Source organism: Lipotes vexillifer, unplaced genomic scaffold (genome assembly GCF_000442215.2).
Source record: "Lipotes vexillifer unplaced genomic scaffold, Lipotes_vexillifer_v1.1 scaffold788, whole genome shotgun sequence".
In the NCBI taxonomy this organism is placed as follows: domain Eukaryota; kingdom Metazoa; phylum Chordata; class Mammalia; order Artiodactyla; family Lipotidae; genus Lipotes; species Lipotes vexillifer.
The window spans coordinates 589,879-608,021 of NW_006791862.1; the positions used below are offsets into that span (position 1 = coordinate 589,879).

The 18,143-nt window shown below is 40.1% G+C and overlaps 1 protein-coding gene across 4 annotated transcripts in view; it reads left to right on the plus strand.

The window, feature by feature from the left end:
* The window catches only part of ACACA (acetyl-CoA carboxylase alpha), a 284,020-nt gene that overhangs the window by 130,302 nt on the left and 135,575 nt on the right, over positions 1–18,143 (plus strand). For all 4 annotated transcript variants that reach the window (XM_007464885.1, XM_007464886.1, XM_007464887.1 and 1 more), the window contains 11 exons: positions 2,946–3,096; positions 4,315–4,418; positions 6,197–6,278; positions 6,734–6,879; positions 8,253–8,403; positions 8,578–8,712; positions 9,066–9,212; positions 9,996–10,184; positions 10,730–10,830; positions 11,591–11,679; positions 16,687–16,811. In XM_007464885.1, the coding sequence (XP_007464947.1) occupies positions 2,946–3,096; positions 4,315–4,418; positions 6,197–6,278; positions 6,734–6,879; positions 8,253–8,403; positions 8,578–8,712; positions 9,066–9,212; positions 9,996–10,184; positions 10,730–10,830; positions 11,591–11,679; positions 16,687–16,811 (1,420 nt within the window). The remainder of the gene's footprint in view (positions 1–2,945; positions 3,097–4,314; positions 4,419–6,196; positions 6,279–6,733; positions 6,880–8,252; positions 8,404–8,577; positions 8,713–9,065; positions 9,213–9,995; positions 10,185–10,729; positions 10,831–11,590; positions 11,680–16,686; positions 16,812–18,143) is intronic.

The following is an 18,143-nucleotide window of genomic DNA, read 5'->3' on the forward strand; positions in this document are numbered from 1 at the left end:
ACTATAAGTGGAGTTTTCAGAGTTAAAGCAGTGCTACCAGAAAAACCATCTGGTATAAAAGTTGCCTTTTTTTTTCTTCCACAGTCCTATCTGCTTTGCCAAAGTGAAGAAGGTTTACACTAGGGCTTGCAAATTGGTGGCTTTCCGACTAGTCACAGCCACAGATGTGTTTTGATTGTCTTGTAGAGTGTTAGTATTTTTAAATCACCAATATTTAAAAATTGGGAGATTGAAATAAATACATGGATTTCTGTCTTCCCTTAAAAAAACAGGATGATGGTTGGTTTTATATTCCACTTGGCAAAAGTTAACTGAAGCTTTGTGTGACTGCTTCTTTTAGAAGAAACACGAACTCTCTAGTTCACACAGCTCCCATCCAGTCTGCCTCACTCATTTACATCCCCAGAGTGGCCGCTATTGGTATTTAGGTTTCCAGTCCTGATTGCCACGCCACTGAGCACTCTCTACAGGACATGTCTTATGACCTGCTCCAAAAGCCTTGCTCCTTACTTCCTGACCTGCTCTGTACATTTCTCTACAGCGTAAAGCTACCAGGTTAATGTTTAGCATATGAAAATTATGGTCTCTACAATAAGCTTGCCCTTTTCTTTGGCCGCGCTTTGTGACACGCGGGATCTTAGTTCCCCGACCAGGGATCGAACTCACACCCCCCTGTAGTGGAATCGCAGAGTCTTAACCACTGGACAGCCAGGGAAGTCCCTAAACTTGTTTCTTAACACCATGCTAAAGTTCATTCTTCAGCTCAGAGTTTGTTTCTTCTTTCTTCATTATATTAGGTCTATATTCTTCTGCTTGGTGTTCATATTCTTCTCCATAATAGCCCCAACCCATATTTCCCACAGACTGTAATCTAAATACCATGAGAACAAGACTGTGTCTGTCTTGTTGCTGCTGTGTCCCCTGGACATAGTAAGCATTCAGTAGATGTTTGTTGGATGAATGGACTTGCCCCTCATTCCTGTCCTCATACTCTGCTTCAATCATAACATTCCCTGAACACAACCCCTAATTTATTTCCTTTTTCCCTTTGTTCTTGCTACTCCTTCTGTCCATCCATTCATTCACTCCATTCAACAAATATTTACTGAATATCTAAAGGCTCTGACAATATAATGAGGATCAACATAGGGTCTGTGCCCTCATGGAACTTTATGATCCAGAGTAAGAGAGGCAAATAAGCAATTGAACACAGTGTAGGAAGTGCCATCTCTGATAGTGGGATTACATAAGGGTGTTATGGGAGCGTAGAGCTGAGTCAGCTAACTCAGTCCAGAAAGGGTCAGGGAAGGTTTCGCAAAAGGAAGTGACATCTAGATTGATATCTGAAATATGTATAGGAATAAGCCAGGCTGAGATAGGGCATAGAGAGGAGGGTAGAGGTGGGAAACAGAATAATGTTCTAGGCTGAGAACTCCTGGACCACTTGGAAGAATATTTCTGTCACAGTCATAATCCCAGTTTAACTTTTATCCCATTTCAGATCCCGCATTCTTTTTCTTTTTTTTAATTGAAGCATAGTTAATTTACAATATTGTATTAGTTCAGGTGTACAGCAAAGTGATTCAGTTATATATATATATTTTTTTCAGATTATTTTCCATTATAGGTAATTACAAGATACTGAATGTAGTTCCCCATGCTATTCAGTAAAAACATGTTGCTTATCTATTTTATGTATAGTAGTAGTTTGTATCACTTAATCTTATGTTCCTAATTTATCCCTCCCCCCTCCCTTTCCCCTTATGGTAACCATAAGTTTGTTTGCTATGTCAGGTCTCACATTCTTTATGAAATCATAGGGAGGTGGATTTTCTCCCCTCTTAGAACCGCTCCATACTTTGCTTATATCTCTCTACTGGTATTTATGATATTATGTCATATATATATATATTTTGTGTGTGTGTGTGTGTGTGTGTGTGTGTGTGTGTGTGTGTGTGGTACGCGGGCCTCTCACTGTTGTGGCCTCTCCCGTTGCGGAGCACGACCTCTGGACGCGCAGGCTCAGCGGCCATGGCTCACGGGCCCAGCCACTCCGCGGCATGTGGGATCTTCCCGGACTGGGGCACGAACCCGTGTCCCCTGCATCGGCAGGTGGACTCTCAACCACTGCGCCACCAGGGAAGCCCTGTCATATATTTTTAAAGTGATTATTGTCTCCACATTCTCTCTCCCTTAAGAGTCTAGTATGTGTCTTGAGTCTGTGAGATGCATAATAAATATTTGTTGAAGTAGGGACCTGCCCTGTTCAGCATAACACTGGGCAGAAATATACAGGGAAAAACCCCATGGTATTTGAAATTTTGTTAAAGTTAGATAATTTAACACTTAATTGGAAAGTAATCAAAGTAATGAGCAAGTCATTCCACAGATGGCTAAAATGCAGCTTAAAAAAAAACACCAGTCTCACATGCAGTGTCAGGCTAATACCTGACTTTCCCCAGCCAGTTAACCTCCATTGTATGGAAACCTTTAAATTAAGGCATTAGTGTTTGTAAAAATTCACTGAACAGTATACTTAAGTATATTTTATTAAATGTAAACTTTACCTAAATAAACTAAAAAAGGTGTAAGGAGGAGAGAATTATGCCCTAATTCTTGTTAGCCAGCAATAGATGAATGGAATGATGGGAACAGTGAAAACTGGGTGCTTTGCGGATAATTTGTTCTGTATTCCGTATAATAAAATATATGTGATCTACTGATGCTCTTATGGTAATATTAATCAGACTCGTAAGTTTGCTGACTTCTTGAAAATTCTATCTGGAATGAGCACATATATATCTGCACCCTCATTTGTTCTTGGAACTGTCTGTCTCTCTCCCCCGCCTCCTGAAACTCTAAAGGAATGAAACAATTCTTGAAAATTATTGAAAAACACTAGAACATTTGTTGCTGAAACAGATCTGCTTCTATCCTTCTCCCAGAAATATGGTGGTGGCTTTGAAGGAACTATCTATCCGGGGCGACTTTCGAACTACAGTCGAATACCTGATCAAATTGTTGGAGACTGAAAGCTTTCAGATGAATAGAATTGACACTGGCTGGCTGGACAGACTGATAGCAGAAAAAGTACAGGTGTGTATTTCTCCACTTACACAAACAGCTTCTGGGATTGGGTTTTTATAGGCTTGTGGTGTGATCAGTCCATGCCGCTAGATAAAATTTATTTGATTCTAATCTGAATCGTTCTTGGTCTACGTGGAAAAATCTAGGAGTCAGTGTGATTTTAGCACTGTAAGAGTTCTTGTGCCTGTGTTACACAGTCACCTTATAGGTTGTAGTATTATTTCCAAGGGTATGTTTGAAGAGAGGCACGCAGGGATTGAAATACTTTCTCTTTCCTCACTTGATGTTAAATCTGGTTCAGAGTTACCAACTTTTACATCTATCTACCAAGCACTGATGAGAGGGTCCTCATTTTAATCAACAGAAGTTACCCTTTGTTCCTGAATCGCTGGGCTAATATAAATTACTCAAGATTTTGTATAAAATTGTTAGATTCATGTAAATTAGCTGGAGGTCCAAATTTTGGTTATACACCATTTTTCCTTGAGATTATTAGTAGCCAAATCTTTGTACCTTTTGAAGTTTATTTGTGACAAAAGCTTGTTTTTGAGCTACGCTTCGATTGGCTCAGTGGAAATCTTAGGGAGGGTGGAGGGAAAGGTGTTTTTCATCTCTATTCAAATGAGACCTCTATTCAGATTCTAAAAATAAATGTGTTTTTGTCTCAAAAATCAGTTGGGGGCTTCCCTGGTAGCACAGTGGTTAAGAATCCGCCTGCCTATGCAGGGGACACGGGTTCGAGCCCTGATCCAGGAAGATCCTACATGCCACGGAGCAACTAAGCCCGTGTGCCACAACTACTGAGCCTGTGCTCTAGGGCCCGCGAGCCACAACTACTGAGCCCGTGTACCACAACTACTGAGCCCGTGTACCGCAAGTACTGAAGCCTGCACACCTAGAGCCCGTGCTCTGAAACAAGAGAAGCCACCACAGTGAGAAGCCCGCACACCACAATGAAGAGTAGCCCCTGCTCACCTCAACTAGAAAAAGCCCACGTGCAGCAACGAAAACCCAATGCAGCCAAAAATCAATAAATAAAATAAATAAAAATTAAAAAAAATACTTTTAAAAAAAGAGTAAATGTTAAAAAAAAGTCATTTGGACTATAAGGATGGAGACTCTCAATGGTAGCTGATTCTTCACAGCACATTTGAGCCTGATTTAAATTGAGGGGCCATGGTGCCAAGTGACCCTGCCATTGATCTGCTCTCTTTTCCTTCTTTTCAGGCAGAGCGACCTGACACCATGTTGGGAGTTGTGTGTGGGGCTCTCCACGTGGCAGATGTGAGCCTGCGGAATAGCATCTCCAACTTCCTTCACTCCTTAGAGAGGTAGGCTTTGCTTCTCATAGTCTGTGCAAGCTAACTAATGGTCCTGAGTGCAGGACTGAAGTTCAGAGGCCCATTTATTCTTCTCTCTGTTCCTGGCAGCTTGTGAGTGCTACTTGTTATTCACTGACCATGGAGGCAGGGGAGAGAAGGGATGTAGGAGTTTATGGCAAATGATTTTGGGGCTCTAAGGGCAGATTCTAGAAATTGGTTTGTACCACAGTTAGAATAGGTTGCTTTTTAAAAACTGGAGTCCAGCTGAAGTAAACATTCTGTTCTGTAAAGCATCAAATCTCTTCAAGCCCTGGTGATGAAAATCTGGTGTTTTACTCTAGCAAGGAACCCTGAATATTTCATATATGACTTGTAAAATTTCAGGAATTAATAATTGAGGCTGATATTCAAGATGACCTCATGAGTCTTTCAAGTATGTGTGGGGCTAAACTCATTTCCAACACTGGTTCTGAAGACTGAGCTCTGCCTTTGAGTCTCTGGAGGAATTGTCCACAAGGCCAATCATTTGATAGCACTTTAATCACAGGCACTTTAATTCTTTCTGTGTTGTTAGACTTACATCAGCTCCATTTTGAGGTGTCTGAAAGGAAGAAAAGAAACAAAATTTAAAAAATTGAACTGAGATTTCAGTTGTTCAAGTCTTACCATGAAAATCTTTCACTATGTTACACTTATGCACTAAAACCTTCATCAGCTCACATTTCCCTTCTGTATCAGATCTAAGTCCCTCAGAGTGACTTCCAACTCCCTATATACTATGGCGCCTTTTTACCACTCGAGCCATACTCATTTCTATTCTTCAGCATGCAATCTCTAACCTAGTTAAATGGTTTCCCTACTGGTGTACAGATATGTCACACGTAATCTCTCCTTTACGAGCTCCCCTTACCTTTTTAACGTTACTTTAAATTTATTTTTAAAACTTGTGTTTTGAAATAATTTCAGACTTATAGAAGAATTGCGTGAATAATACAAACAACTTCTATGTATTCTTTGTCCAGATCCACACATTATTAACAACTTGCCTCACTTGCATTTTTACTCCCTCCTTTCATTATTATCAAAGTCTTTCTTAAGAGAGAGTGTTTCTTTCCTTCCTTGGCAATGTCCTTCCCTTTCCCCTCCACCCAGCCATGGCCTACTGCCTTTATTTTTTAAGACCCCAAATAAAATTCAGTTCATAGGGGTAGATGAGGGTTGATTGCACTGGAGCTTTTCTCAAAATTTTTTTGTTTTAATTTTATTTATTTTTAATATATTCACATGGTTTAAAATTCAAAAGGCACAAAAAGGTATGTAGTGAAAGGTCTCCTTCTTACCTTTGTTCCCTGGCCACCCAGTTTCCTTCCCTGTAGTCAACCCAAGTTACCAGTTTCTGTCTGTAATCTTTCAGACATATGGTAAGTTATATAAGCATATATATGTAATATTTGTTTCTTCCTACCACCTATTTTTTTTAAACACAAGTGGTAGCATACTCTGAAGCTGTCCTACACAATTTCACCTGCTTTTTTCATTTAACAGTGTATTTTAGAGAGTATTTCACGTTAGTGCATAAAGGGCTTCATCTTTCTTTCTTAATGGCCGCATAATATTCCATTATATGGCTTTTTTGTAATTTATATATCAGTCCCTTAATGATGATGGTCCTTTAGGTTGTTTTCAGTCTTACTATTCAAGGAAATGCTATAACTGATAACCTTTGAGATTCCCTTATAAACTTTTAGAACTTTCTAGAAGTGTCTCTCACATTGTTGTTCTTTCAGGGGTCAAGTCCTTTCTGCTCATACACTTCTGAATACAGTAGATGTTGAACTTATCTATGAGGGAGTCAAGTATGTACTGAAGGTATGCTGAACCCCACTGAAGCCAACGTACTTTTTGCCTCTCTCTTTGTCAACCTGCTTCCTTTAGGTCAAGAGATGGGGTGAAAGTTTGGTTTACTGCAGGGCTGGGTGTTAGTGAAATTAGAGTCATTATTAGTGTCAGTAGCCTTGTGTCAAAGCAGTACTTTATGATTCTGAAAATGTTTTAGCTGTTGCTTAATTTCACATATGCAGCCAAGAGATAAAGGAGACAGAGAGCAACCAGAGCAGGGAGATGCATCTAAGGTCCCCCCTCTTTGCTTGCAGCAAGGCTGAGCCATGCCCACAGACACTAGTGTTCAGAGCACCAGTGCCATTAATTTCCTTCCTCTCTGGCAGAGCTTTCTTACCTAGATCTCTGAGATACCGAAATTTTGTCTGGGACTCCCCCTGGAAGGGACACACTGACTTGTCTCTTTGGGGTCTCATTTCCTACAGGTGACTCGACAGTCCCCGAACTCCTACGTGGTGATCATGAATGGCTCGTGTGTGGAAGTAGATGTGCATCGGCTGAGTGATGGAGGACTGCTCTTGTCCTATGATGGCAGCAGTTATACCACGTACATGAAGGAGGAGGTGGATAGGTGAGTGGCTGTTTAAGGTCCATTTGCTGGTCATTGTATCAGTCTTTTCTCTGAGTAGTCACTAACTCTTGGGATTTTTCAAGGTCTTTTTGTGGATTCTATTCTAATTAAAAAAAATAGTACATGCGCTTAACAAAAATTTCAAGAGTATTAAGAAGTATTTATAATTAAAAACATTGTCTCTGAGCTTCCCTGGTGGCGCAGTGGTTAAGAATCTGCTTGCCAATGCAGGGGACACAGGTTCGAGCCCTGGTCCTGGAAGATCCCACATGCTGCGGAGCAGCTAAGCCCATGTGCCACAATTAGTAAGCCTGTGCTCTAGAGCCTGCGAGCCACAACTACCAAAGCCCGCATGCCACAACTGCTGAAGCCCTGGCAATGAGAAGACTGTGCACCACAACGAAGAGCAGCTCCCACTTGCCGCAACTAGAGAAAGTCCGTGCTCAGCAACAAAGACCCAACGCAGCCATAAATAAATAAATAAATAAATGAACGAACGAACGAATGAATGAATTTTTAAAAATTGTCTCTCCGCCACTCCTGTGTGTGCAGACAATGAAAAATAAATTCCCCTTTTTATATGCTACCACTGTTAACAGTCTCATATGTTTTTGCAGAAATTTTGTATGTATATACAAGTTACATATATGTACATACTGTTTTTCTTTTAAATATATTCACAAATAAAAATAACATTTAGTTCTGTACCTTATTTTTTCCTTTAACATTTTTTATACTATTCAGCACCAATCATGCAGTGTGGCTGTGGTAATTAACTGAATTAACACATGGAAAGGTTGTAGAACATTGTGATATAGTAAGAGTTCAAAAAATGGTAGCTATTACATCAGCATTTTTTTTTCCTTGATGGAGGTACCTATTCTTTTTAATGGTCGTATATTATTCCATTATATGAATGTATCATAATTTATTTAATCTGACCCTTATTGAAGGAAATTTGGGTTATTTGGCATTGTAAACAAAGATGCAAGGGACTTCCCTGGTGGCACAGTGGTTAAGACTCCACGCTCCCAATGCAGGGGGCCCGGGTTGGATCCCTGGTCGGGGAACTAGATCCCACATGTGTGCTGCAACTGAGGAGCCCACCTGCCACAACTAAGGAGCCAGCAAGCCGCAAATATAGGAGCCCGTGAGCCGCAACTAAAACCCAGTGCAACCAAATAAATAAATATTTTTTTAAAAAAAGGATCCAATAAATGCTGTGTGTATGTGTGTGTGTGTGTGTGTGTGTTTGTGTGTGTGTGTGTAGAATGAAGTTTTCAGGGTTTTTTTTTAAGATTGACATTATCCTACCATTATCTTTTACAATTTGAGGTGATTTATTGACTTACATACTCCCACTTATCTCCTAGGTATCGCATCACGATTGGCAACAAAACCTGTGTGTTTGAGAAGGAAAATGACCCTTCGGTGATGCGCTCACCTTCTGCTGGGAAGTTAATCCAGTACATTGTGGAGGATGGAGGCCATGTGTTCGCTGGCCAGTGCTATGCTGAGATCGAGGTCAGGGTGGTGATTGGGCTTCCGGGCCATGGGAGGGAAGGTGGGACAAGAGTTGGCTGGAATTGACTAGGACTCAAGAGTAACAGAAAGGAAGTAGAAAATAGAAAGGGGAAGTGTCAGTAGCTGTTATTAATCCCTAAAGCTAGGTCCTAAGACATTTTATTTTCACTGTAGGTCATGAAGATGGTAATGACCTTAACAGCTGCAGAGTCTGGCTGTATCCATTATGTCAAGCGGCCTGGAGCAGCTCTTGACCCGGGCTGTGTAATAGCCAAAATGCAGCTGGACAACCCCAGCAAGGTCCAGCAGGTGAGTAGGAAGATACTTTTACTATTGCTCTCCAAGAGCTGATTACACGGTAACAGTAGTTTGGAAAGGCAAGTGATTTCAGTCCTTGGTTTTCCAGTTTTTCCTTAAGCTTTTTAGCCCGATCTTATGGCTTGTATGTGTGCCTTTGGTATTATGGAACTAGAATTTGTGAGAGTTATGATACTAAGATTCCGTGATTTTCCTTATGATGCTTCCTCCATTGACTTCTCTCCTTGTAGCTGGGTATGGTGAAGAGGAGTCTTGATTTTGCATGATGAATCTAAGTTGCAGTGGTGTGTTTGTACCCTGAATAGAAGGTAGTGGATGACTTGATCTCTCATTGGGATTGACAGGCTGAGCTTCACACAGGCAGTCTGCCACGGATCCAGAGCACAGCACTCAGAGGCGAGAAGCTCCATCGAGTATTCCACTATGTCCTGGATAATTTGGTCAACGTGATGAATGGATACTGCCTTCCAGATCCTTTCTTTAGCAGCAGGGTATGAATCACTTTTCTTGGGGAGGTGGTGTGGGGGAAGGCGTATACATAATAGGGTACCTGTTCTCTAAGATAGTTTAAAAGTCACGTAAGGATTTTTTTTTCAGAGGGAGAAAAAGAAAGCTGTTTGATCCGAAACTCTCCCACCGTTAGCTGTGGGATTTGAAGTCTTTAAATCCTTGCTTCTTATCTCTGTTATTGACTTCGCATTTAATTGGGATTTAAACCAGAGAATAAAGACAATGTTAGGTGCTTATATTGCAATTTCAAAGTAAGTACAGGCATACCTCGGAGATATTGTGGGTTTGGTTCCAGACCACCGCGATAAAGCATGTATTACAAGAAAGCAAGTCACATGAATTTTTTGGCTTCCCAGTGCATAGAAAAGTTATGTTTACACTATAGTCTATTAAGTGTGCAATAGCATTATGTCTAAAAATTTATGCCTAAATTAAAAAATGCTCTGTTGCTAATAAATGCTAACCATCATCTGAGCCTTCATTGAGTTGTAATCTTTTTGCTGGTGGAGGGTTTGAAACAGTGCAAGAATTACCAAAATGTGACACAGAGACATGAAGTGAGCAAATGCTGTTGGAAAAATGGTGCCCAACACAGGGTTTTACAAATTGAAATTTGTAAAAAATGCAAGATTTGCGAAGTGCAATAAAGCAATGCACAATAAAGCACGGTACGCCTGTACTATATGGTAGTGAATTCAGATATTTTATTTGGGGGATTGTGTTAATTTTGTCTGGTTCCTATTTTATTATTTCCTTCTTCTCAGGTAAAAGACTGGGTTGAACGGTTGATGAAGACCCTCAGAGATCCCTCCTTGCCTCTCCTAGAACTGCAAGATATCATGACCAGTGTCTCTGGTCGTATCCCCCCCAATGTAGAGAAGTCTATCAAGAAGGAAATGGCTCAGTATGCTAGCAACATCACATCAGTCCTCTGTCAGTTTCCCAGCCAGCAGGTATCTATAGAGTAACACTGTCATTTTCTACTGGCTGCCCATGCTAGAGTTCATGTTGTAGGATTCCTTCCTGTTTGGATCCTCCTTACTGTCTGGATGTTGTGCTTTTGAAGTTTTAAGCATTGTGCCCTTTACAAAACTGCTTCATGATACAAGCCCAATAAGGTAAGTACTGTGTGTGAAATGTAAAGTATCTGTAGTTAAGAGGAAAGCATATTGGCCATGTATCCCGTAGAGTTTTGTTCTTGGGGCTGTGCCTTAATTAGAAGTATTTTTGTGAATTTAAAGTAGGCAGATATTTGTAGTTCTATCATCAGAGACTTCCTTACTATCTCAGCAGCATACTTATTACCCTTTGCTTTCCTATTTATCATGAATGGGCCCCTAAACTATACCAGGTTACTTGCAGCTACTCTCAACATGTGAAAGATAGAAACTGTCATGTTACAATTAAGAAGATTCCTAGTGTTGATGCTATGCAGGCTAATGCTTTGGGTCCCTTTACTATGCTGGGCTTCATTTTTTTCCCCTTTCTTATACTTTAGATTGCCAACATCCTAGATAGCCACGCAGCTACATTGAACCGGAAATCTGAACGGGAAGTCTTCTTCATGAACACTCAGAGCATTGTCCAGCTGGTGCAGAGGTAGTTACATGGAACTCCAGATTCCCAGACCTGCGCATCCCCATACCTTCCTTTCTTCTAAGTAGTCACAAAGAGGTTTACTTCAGGTTTGACTTAGAGAAATTAGAAAGCACCTCTATCTTAGAAAATACGTTATATCTACTAAATATCTTAGAATCGTGAGCTAGCTCTCCGACTCAGTGTTTCTGATGACTTTATTCTGCATCTTTCTGTCAATTATTAAGGCACAGCAATCTCATTGTTTTCTTTTTCCTTGCAATTTCCATGAAACTCCTAATTTTTATTCTGGCATAGGGCCCCATTTGATATTTATTCTCCTTAGCTTATGGACTCAGCTGTTGGATTAAAGGAACCTTCACAGGACATTTTCAACTTTAAGATATTCATAAACTTTTCAGATACCCCTTAACCACTTCAAGGGTGTGGTGATCGTTTCAACTTAGCAGTGGGGACTGAACCAGGGTGTTGGTAGGTAGGGCTATCAAGTGGTTTTTGGTTTTGTTTTGCACTCTTTTTTTCTTGATTCCTTAATAAGAAAAAGAAAAAATCTTGTCTGTAGCCATATTTCTTTTAGACTTGAATTTTAATTGATCTGGTTAGTTGATTCTAGGCTGTCTCCTGTCCTGTCCTATATTAGAAGGAAAGCAGTTCAGTAGAAATTCTAGTAAATCTGGGCTCTGGGTTTATTATGTAATAGTCTGTTATTTAACAGTGTTAGCCTGTCAGGATTTTCAGTGGGGACCTTTTTCTGTTTGCCCAGGTACCGCAGTGGTATCCGAGGCCACATGAAGGCTGTGGTGATGGACCTGCTGCGGCAGTACCTGCGAGTAGAGACGCAATTCCAGAATGGTAAGTTCTTTCCTGAGGACTCTGTATCTGGCACCATTTCCTTCGAGGACTGAGCAACAGCTGAGCCAGTCCATCCTGTCACTAACACTTGACATTAACAAACTCTTCCTCCTTTCACCAGTCCCTTAAAAATTAAACCTCTATATCTCACTAGCGCCAAAGAAAGAACAACAACAAAACACAGCTTGATGAGATTGTGAATCCAGTGTGCTTCTGGGAGAGGGCTGAGAAATTTTTTCTAGCAGAAGATTGGCATCTTCTTGACCTTGTACAGTGAGAGCTGGTTGAGTCACGACCAGGCTGAAATTGAGAAACCCTATCCAAAGAGCTTGCCTCTCAGCAGCTAATCCATGGATTGAACCACAGCCCTCTGAAAAAGGCTCAGATTTTCCAGTGCTTTTCAGTGTATCAGTTAGGTGGAATTTATCCCTGGCTTTCTCTGTAGAGCTTTACTAAGTGATGTACAAAGTCTCTGACTAAAATACCCTGGCTAAGATTTTAAAGCTACATACTGCTGATACTGCTTTCTGCCACAAGATGGCAGTGAAACACCACAGAATTTGAAAGATTACCTAATGTTTTCTTTTATCAGTCTTGCTCCCTTTTCCAGTCCTTAAAGGATGACTCTCCCACTCATGACAAGGAGAAATACTCAAGTAAATATTGCAAACTAAATGCAGCAGTGTGTGAAATAATAGATCACAATGAAGTTGGCTTTATCCCACTAGTGCAAGCTTGATTAATATTTGAAAAACCGGTTAATGTCATTTATCATGTAATAGATTAAAACAGGAAAAAACATGGCCATCATCTTAAGATATGGATGATAAAAGTATCTGACAAAATTTAATATGCATTCATGATAAATTCTTAGCCAGCTAAGAATGAAATGGAACTTTTTATCATGTAAAGTTCTCCTACAAAAAAATCTGTAGAATGCATCATACTTAGTGGTAAGATGTTGAAAGCATTCTCTTTAAGATTAGGAATAAGACAACGACACATACTATCATTACTGCTATTCAGCATCATACTGGATATCCCAGCCAGAGCAGTAAGATAAGAAAAAGAATGAAAAGGTATGAGGATTAGAAAGGAGTAAGGAAGTAAATCAGCCACTATTAGATATGATATGAGGTCTACCTAGAAAGCCTAAAAAAATCCACATATTTATTATTAGAATTATTTAAAATCTAACAAAGTTGCTGGATACAAAAGTCAATATACAAAATTCAAGTTTTATAGTGGAACAATCATTTAGAAGAGCATTTTGGAAAAATATTCCATTTAAAATAGCAACACAGGGGCTTCCCTGGTGGCGCAGTGCTTGAGAGTCCGCCTGCCGATGCAGGAGACGCGGGTTCGTGCCCCATTTCGGGAGGATCCCACATGCCGCGGAGCGGCTGGGCCCGTGAGCCATGGCCGCTGAGCCTGCGCGTCCGGAGCCTGTGCTCCGCAAATGGGAGAGGCCACAACAGTGAGAGGCCCGCATAACGCAAGAAAAAAAAAAAAAAAAAAAAAATAGCAACACAAAATATGAAATTCTAAGGAATAAGTCTAACAAAAAATGTGCAACCTCTTTTGGAGAAAATTATAATCAGTAAAAATAATAAAGAAGATCTAAATAAATATCACGGCCTTAGGTTGGAATATATATTTGCAAAGTGTTGATTCTCCCTGAATTCATCTGTAGATTCATTGACATTCCGATAAAAATCTTACTAGTGTATTTTTGTGGAATTTGTCAAGCTAATTCTATAATTTACATGAAAGGAAAGGTAACCAAGATTCTTCTAAAGAAATACACTGTGGAGGTATTTGTCCAGTTAAATATCAAGTTTTAATATAAAGCCATAGTAATGAAGAGATTGTGATATTGGTGTAGGGGCAGATTAATAGAACAATGGAACACTGGTTCTGTTAACCCAGAAGCAGATGCAAGCATATATGAAAACTTACTTTACAGCAGAGCAGGTATTGTAAATCATGAGGAAAGGATAGACTTTTCAATAAATGATGCTGGGACAAAGGATTATTCATTTGCCAAAAAAAAAAGATCCCTAATCTAGGCGATACACGCAAAAATCAATTCCAGATGAATTGAAAATTTAAACATGTACTAAAGAGTCAAAGCTACTAAATTTTTAGGAGAATATCCTTATGACCTCAGGGCAGAGACGATATTGTCATATAAGACCAGTAAGTACAGGGATTTCCCTGGTGGTCCAGTGGCTAAGACTCTGCACTCCCAATGCAGGGGGCCTGGGTTCCATCCCTGGTCAGGGAACTAGATCCTGAATGCTGCAACCAAGATCCTGCATGCTGGTAATGAAGATCCCACGTACCGCAACTAAGACTGGGTGCAGCCAAATAAATAAATAAATATATTTTTTAAATTACTGGTAACTTAAAAAAAAAAAAAGACCAGCAATATAGACTATAAAGGAAAAGGGTAAGTAATTTGACCTCACTTAAGAACTTTTTTTTTTGCTGTGCGTGGGCCTCTCACTGTTGTGGCCTCTCCTGTTGCAGAGCACAGGCTCCGGACACGCAGGCTCAGTGGCCATGGCTCACGGGCCTAGCCGCTCCACGGCATGTGGGATCTTCCCGGACCAGGGCATGAACCCGTATCCCCTGCATCGGCAGGCAGACTCTCAACCACTGCGCCACCAGGGAAGCCCTCACTTAAGAACTTTTGTTAGTGAAAAGATACCATAAAAAGACTGAAAATACAAGCCACAATGTGGAAGAAAATATTTACAAATCATGGCAATTAAGAAAGGATTAGTATCTGTAATCTATAGAGCACTGCTTTGAATCAATAAGTAAAAGACAACCTAATAGAAAAATGGGCAAAAGATATAAAAAGGTAATTCACCAAAGAAGAAGCATAAATAATCCACAAACTCATGAAAAGATGTTCAGTCTTATTACTAATTAGAGAAATGTGAACCAAAACCACAGTAAGATTGGCAAAAATTTGAATTTCACATCATCTTCCACCACTTCTGTAAGCAGAAATGCAAATTGGTACAACCACTTTGGAAAACAGTTTGTCAGTACCTAATGGAGTTGAACTTATTTATACTCTTCAACCTAGCAATTTCACTTTTAGATGATATACTCTAGAGAAACTTTTACACATGTTTATTAAGGACACCTATACAGTACTGTCTGTGGCAGTGTTATTCACGAATAGCAAAAAAGACTGGAAACAACCCAAATATACACAAGTAGAATAGATAATTGAATTCTAGTATATTCCTGCAATGGATTACTCTACAGCAGTGAAAACAGATGAACCGAGGTACACACATGAACAAAAGATGAATCTCAAAAACATAATGGTGAGGGAAAGAAACAAGTTACAGAATGATCCATACACAGTGATTCCATTGTTATCAAGTTGAAAACAGGAAAAATGAAACTATGTATACATTTGTGATAAATGTAAAGAAGAGCAAAAGAATGATTAACCTAAAATTCAGCTTAGCGGTTGATTTTGAGGAGGAGCACATTGGATCCTTCAAAGATACTAAAAATGTTCTGTTAAGATAGATGGTAGTTACTCGGGTATTTATTCTTTTGTATGTATACTTCACAATAAAAAGTTTTTAAAAAGAGGCACTTGGTATCATTGCTTTCTTTCTGCTTAGTGTCTCCACTGCCTCTCCTTGGGTAAATATTCTTTTTATTTCCCCCAGTTCTAGTAATTTCTGTTACCAAGATATATTTTTGTTGTCACTTCAAAGCTAAGTTTTGGTCAGGAGAAATATGAATTTATATAGGACAACCAATTTTTAAACAGCTTCCATTTTGTTCAAATGGGTCTTTTATGACATTGGCAGCTCTCTAAATATTGTAGTCCACTGTTTTTCAAATATATTTAGTTTTATTTTGAAAAGAAATCTTATGTCAATCTCTAATATTTAAAATAGATAAAAGCAGAGTTGCTTGGTTGATTGTATTCAGTATTTGAGGAATCCATGGTAATGCAGTTTGAATGCCACTGTTTTGGTTTGTAACCTAACCTGCAGGCTGAAGTAAGGTGATAATCCTTTACTATTTTCATAGAATTCTGACCCTTGAGACTATTCAAATACTAATTGTCCTTTGCTTGGAAATTTAATTCTGAGGTAAGCTGTTTTTAAAGAACTGAACATTACTTGTATCCCATGGTAGATATCACTATAGTATACCTGAAGCTTATGCTTCTGTTGCAAAACATAGCTCTGCTAGGGAGAACTAACCTGCCCCTGGTGGCCTTGTGAAAGGCCAATGAAAATATACATAACTGTACTCTCTCTACAGACCTTTTGACTTCATGCAAGGTTCTCCCTGATCTATGCCTTAGTTTGGATTTGGAATTCCTAGGCATTGCTTAGCTGCTTCATGGACTTCCGGGGGGAAAATGTTGATTGCAGAGGTAGCAGCCATCCTTCCTGTGGACATTGATAAGTTTGGTGTTTTATTTTTGAGCTAAAACTGTACCTCCTAGTTAGGGTGAAACATTTTCAGTGAGTCAGACATGGAACCAGAATCTCTAGCTGGGGTTTAGTGGTATTGACGTTTCTTTTTAAGCAGCCAAACCCTCTCTTCTAAGGAAATAATTCCAGGAAGCTAAATAAGAGAGTTTAGAGTCAGGGTAGGGGGTTGGGGTTATCCCCAGCTCCTCAGTAAGACGCACCCTTCCCCGATCTGTCAAAATTTTTTTTAATGAAAACAGGCCTTAGAGAGGTAGTGATTTACCCAGGAGCATACAGTAAATTGGTAACAGAGCTAGGCTTTGAGCCCAGGTCTTATACCAGGTTGCCTGACTCTTAGCCTCGGGTTGCTTTTACTAAACGACACTGCCAACTCTATACAAATCCATCTAAGAAAATTCTTACGGTATTTCTTCTCACTTCTTATCAGTTTTCTAAGTAGAGCCATTAGCAAACAAACAAATAGCATGTAAACATGAACATTCGTACGTGGGTGAGGATCACTTCTTTTTGCTGCTTGCAGGTCACTATGACAAATGCGTGTTCGCCCTTCGGGAGGAGAACAAGAGTGACATGAACGCTGTACTGAACTACATCTTCTCTCATGCTCAGGTCACCAAGAAGAATCTTCTGGTCACAATGCTTATTGTGAGTACCGTTTTTCAGAACCTGTAAAGATGGTTGATGGTATGAAAAAAGCATTTCTCCTTGTGACGGCTGTGGTCAGAGGAGAAGCTCCTGTCTTTTGTGATTGTGGCATGAGTGGGGCTTGGGTTGTAGATTAACAATTTCTCCCATCTGTCTTTGTCCTTGACCTGAAGGAACCTGCTCCAGTCAGAAAAGGACTGTTCTGCCAACCGTGCATATATTCTCACATGGGAACTCAAATCTCTTCGCTCTACTTAGAGATGCCCCATGCCTCCTTATTCCTCTTGTCACTAGTGACCGTAGCTTTAAAGTCTAGTCTTATCTAGCCAGTGTACTTTTCTGTTATAATGCTTGTTTGTTCCATGAATGCTCTCACATCCAAAACAGAATAACAAAAAACAACTGTTAGGGGCTTCCCTGGTGGCGCAGTGCTTGGGAGTCCGCCTGCCGATGCAGGAGACGCGGGTTCGTGCCCCGTTTCGGGAGGATCCCACGTGCCGCGGAGCGGCTGGGCCCGTGAGCCATGGCCGCTGGGCCTGCGCGTCCGGAGCCTGTGCTCCGCAGGTGGGAGAGGCCGCGACGGTGAGAGGCCCGCATAACGCAAGAAAAAAAAAAAAAACAACTGTTAGAAATGTAGTACTGTTCCTCCCGCACCAAAGAAATTTCCATGTATTCCTCATCTTCTGTGGTCCCTTTCTGTTTTATTTACATGGACATCTAAGCTGGGATTATTGTATTGGTAGTAGATACATGCTTTTGTCCCTATAACCTAGTAATATGAGAATTAGTAGGAAGAGGGAAGGAGAGGTGAGACTAGTAAACGTGAATAGGACTGATGTACATGTGACCAGTGGGTAGAATTTTTGTGGACTTAAGGATTTTTAAAGATGATTTGTAAGTTCCCTACTCCTTGGTTGTTTTGGTTCAGTTAATTCTAGGAATCAGAGAACAATAGGACTATTCTTAGAGCCCCTCTACCCCATGAGCAATTAATTGCCTTGCTGCTGCATGTTTGTGTTTTTTGGAGACTATAGTACCTTTTTGCTCCTGTGCTTTTCTTCCTTGTCCCTTTGTGGAATTGGCATTCTTGGTACCTTAATTCCCTCATTTCTTCTTGGAGGAGAAAAAAACTATACATCTTCACTGCTATTTTTTATTTCATGGCTCGGAATGAAGGGAAACTATCTACCTCACATCTCTGGTTAACAGCAGTGCCACTCACTCAGTTATCTGCCTAGCTGGCTAACTCTGGAGGATGTAACATTTTTTAGAATAGCCACTTAAAAAAATATGTAACCACAGGGAGAGTTCATTACCTTTGCTACCCTAGAA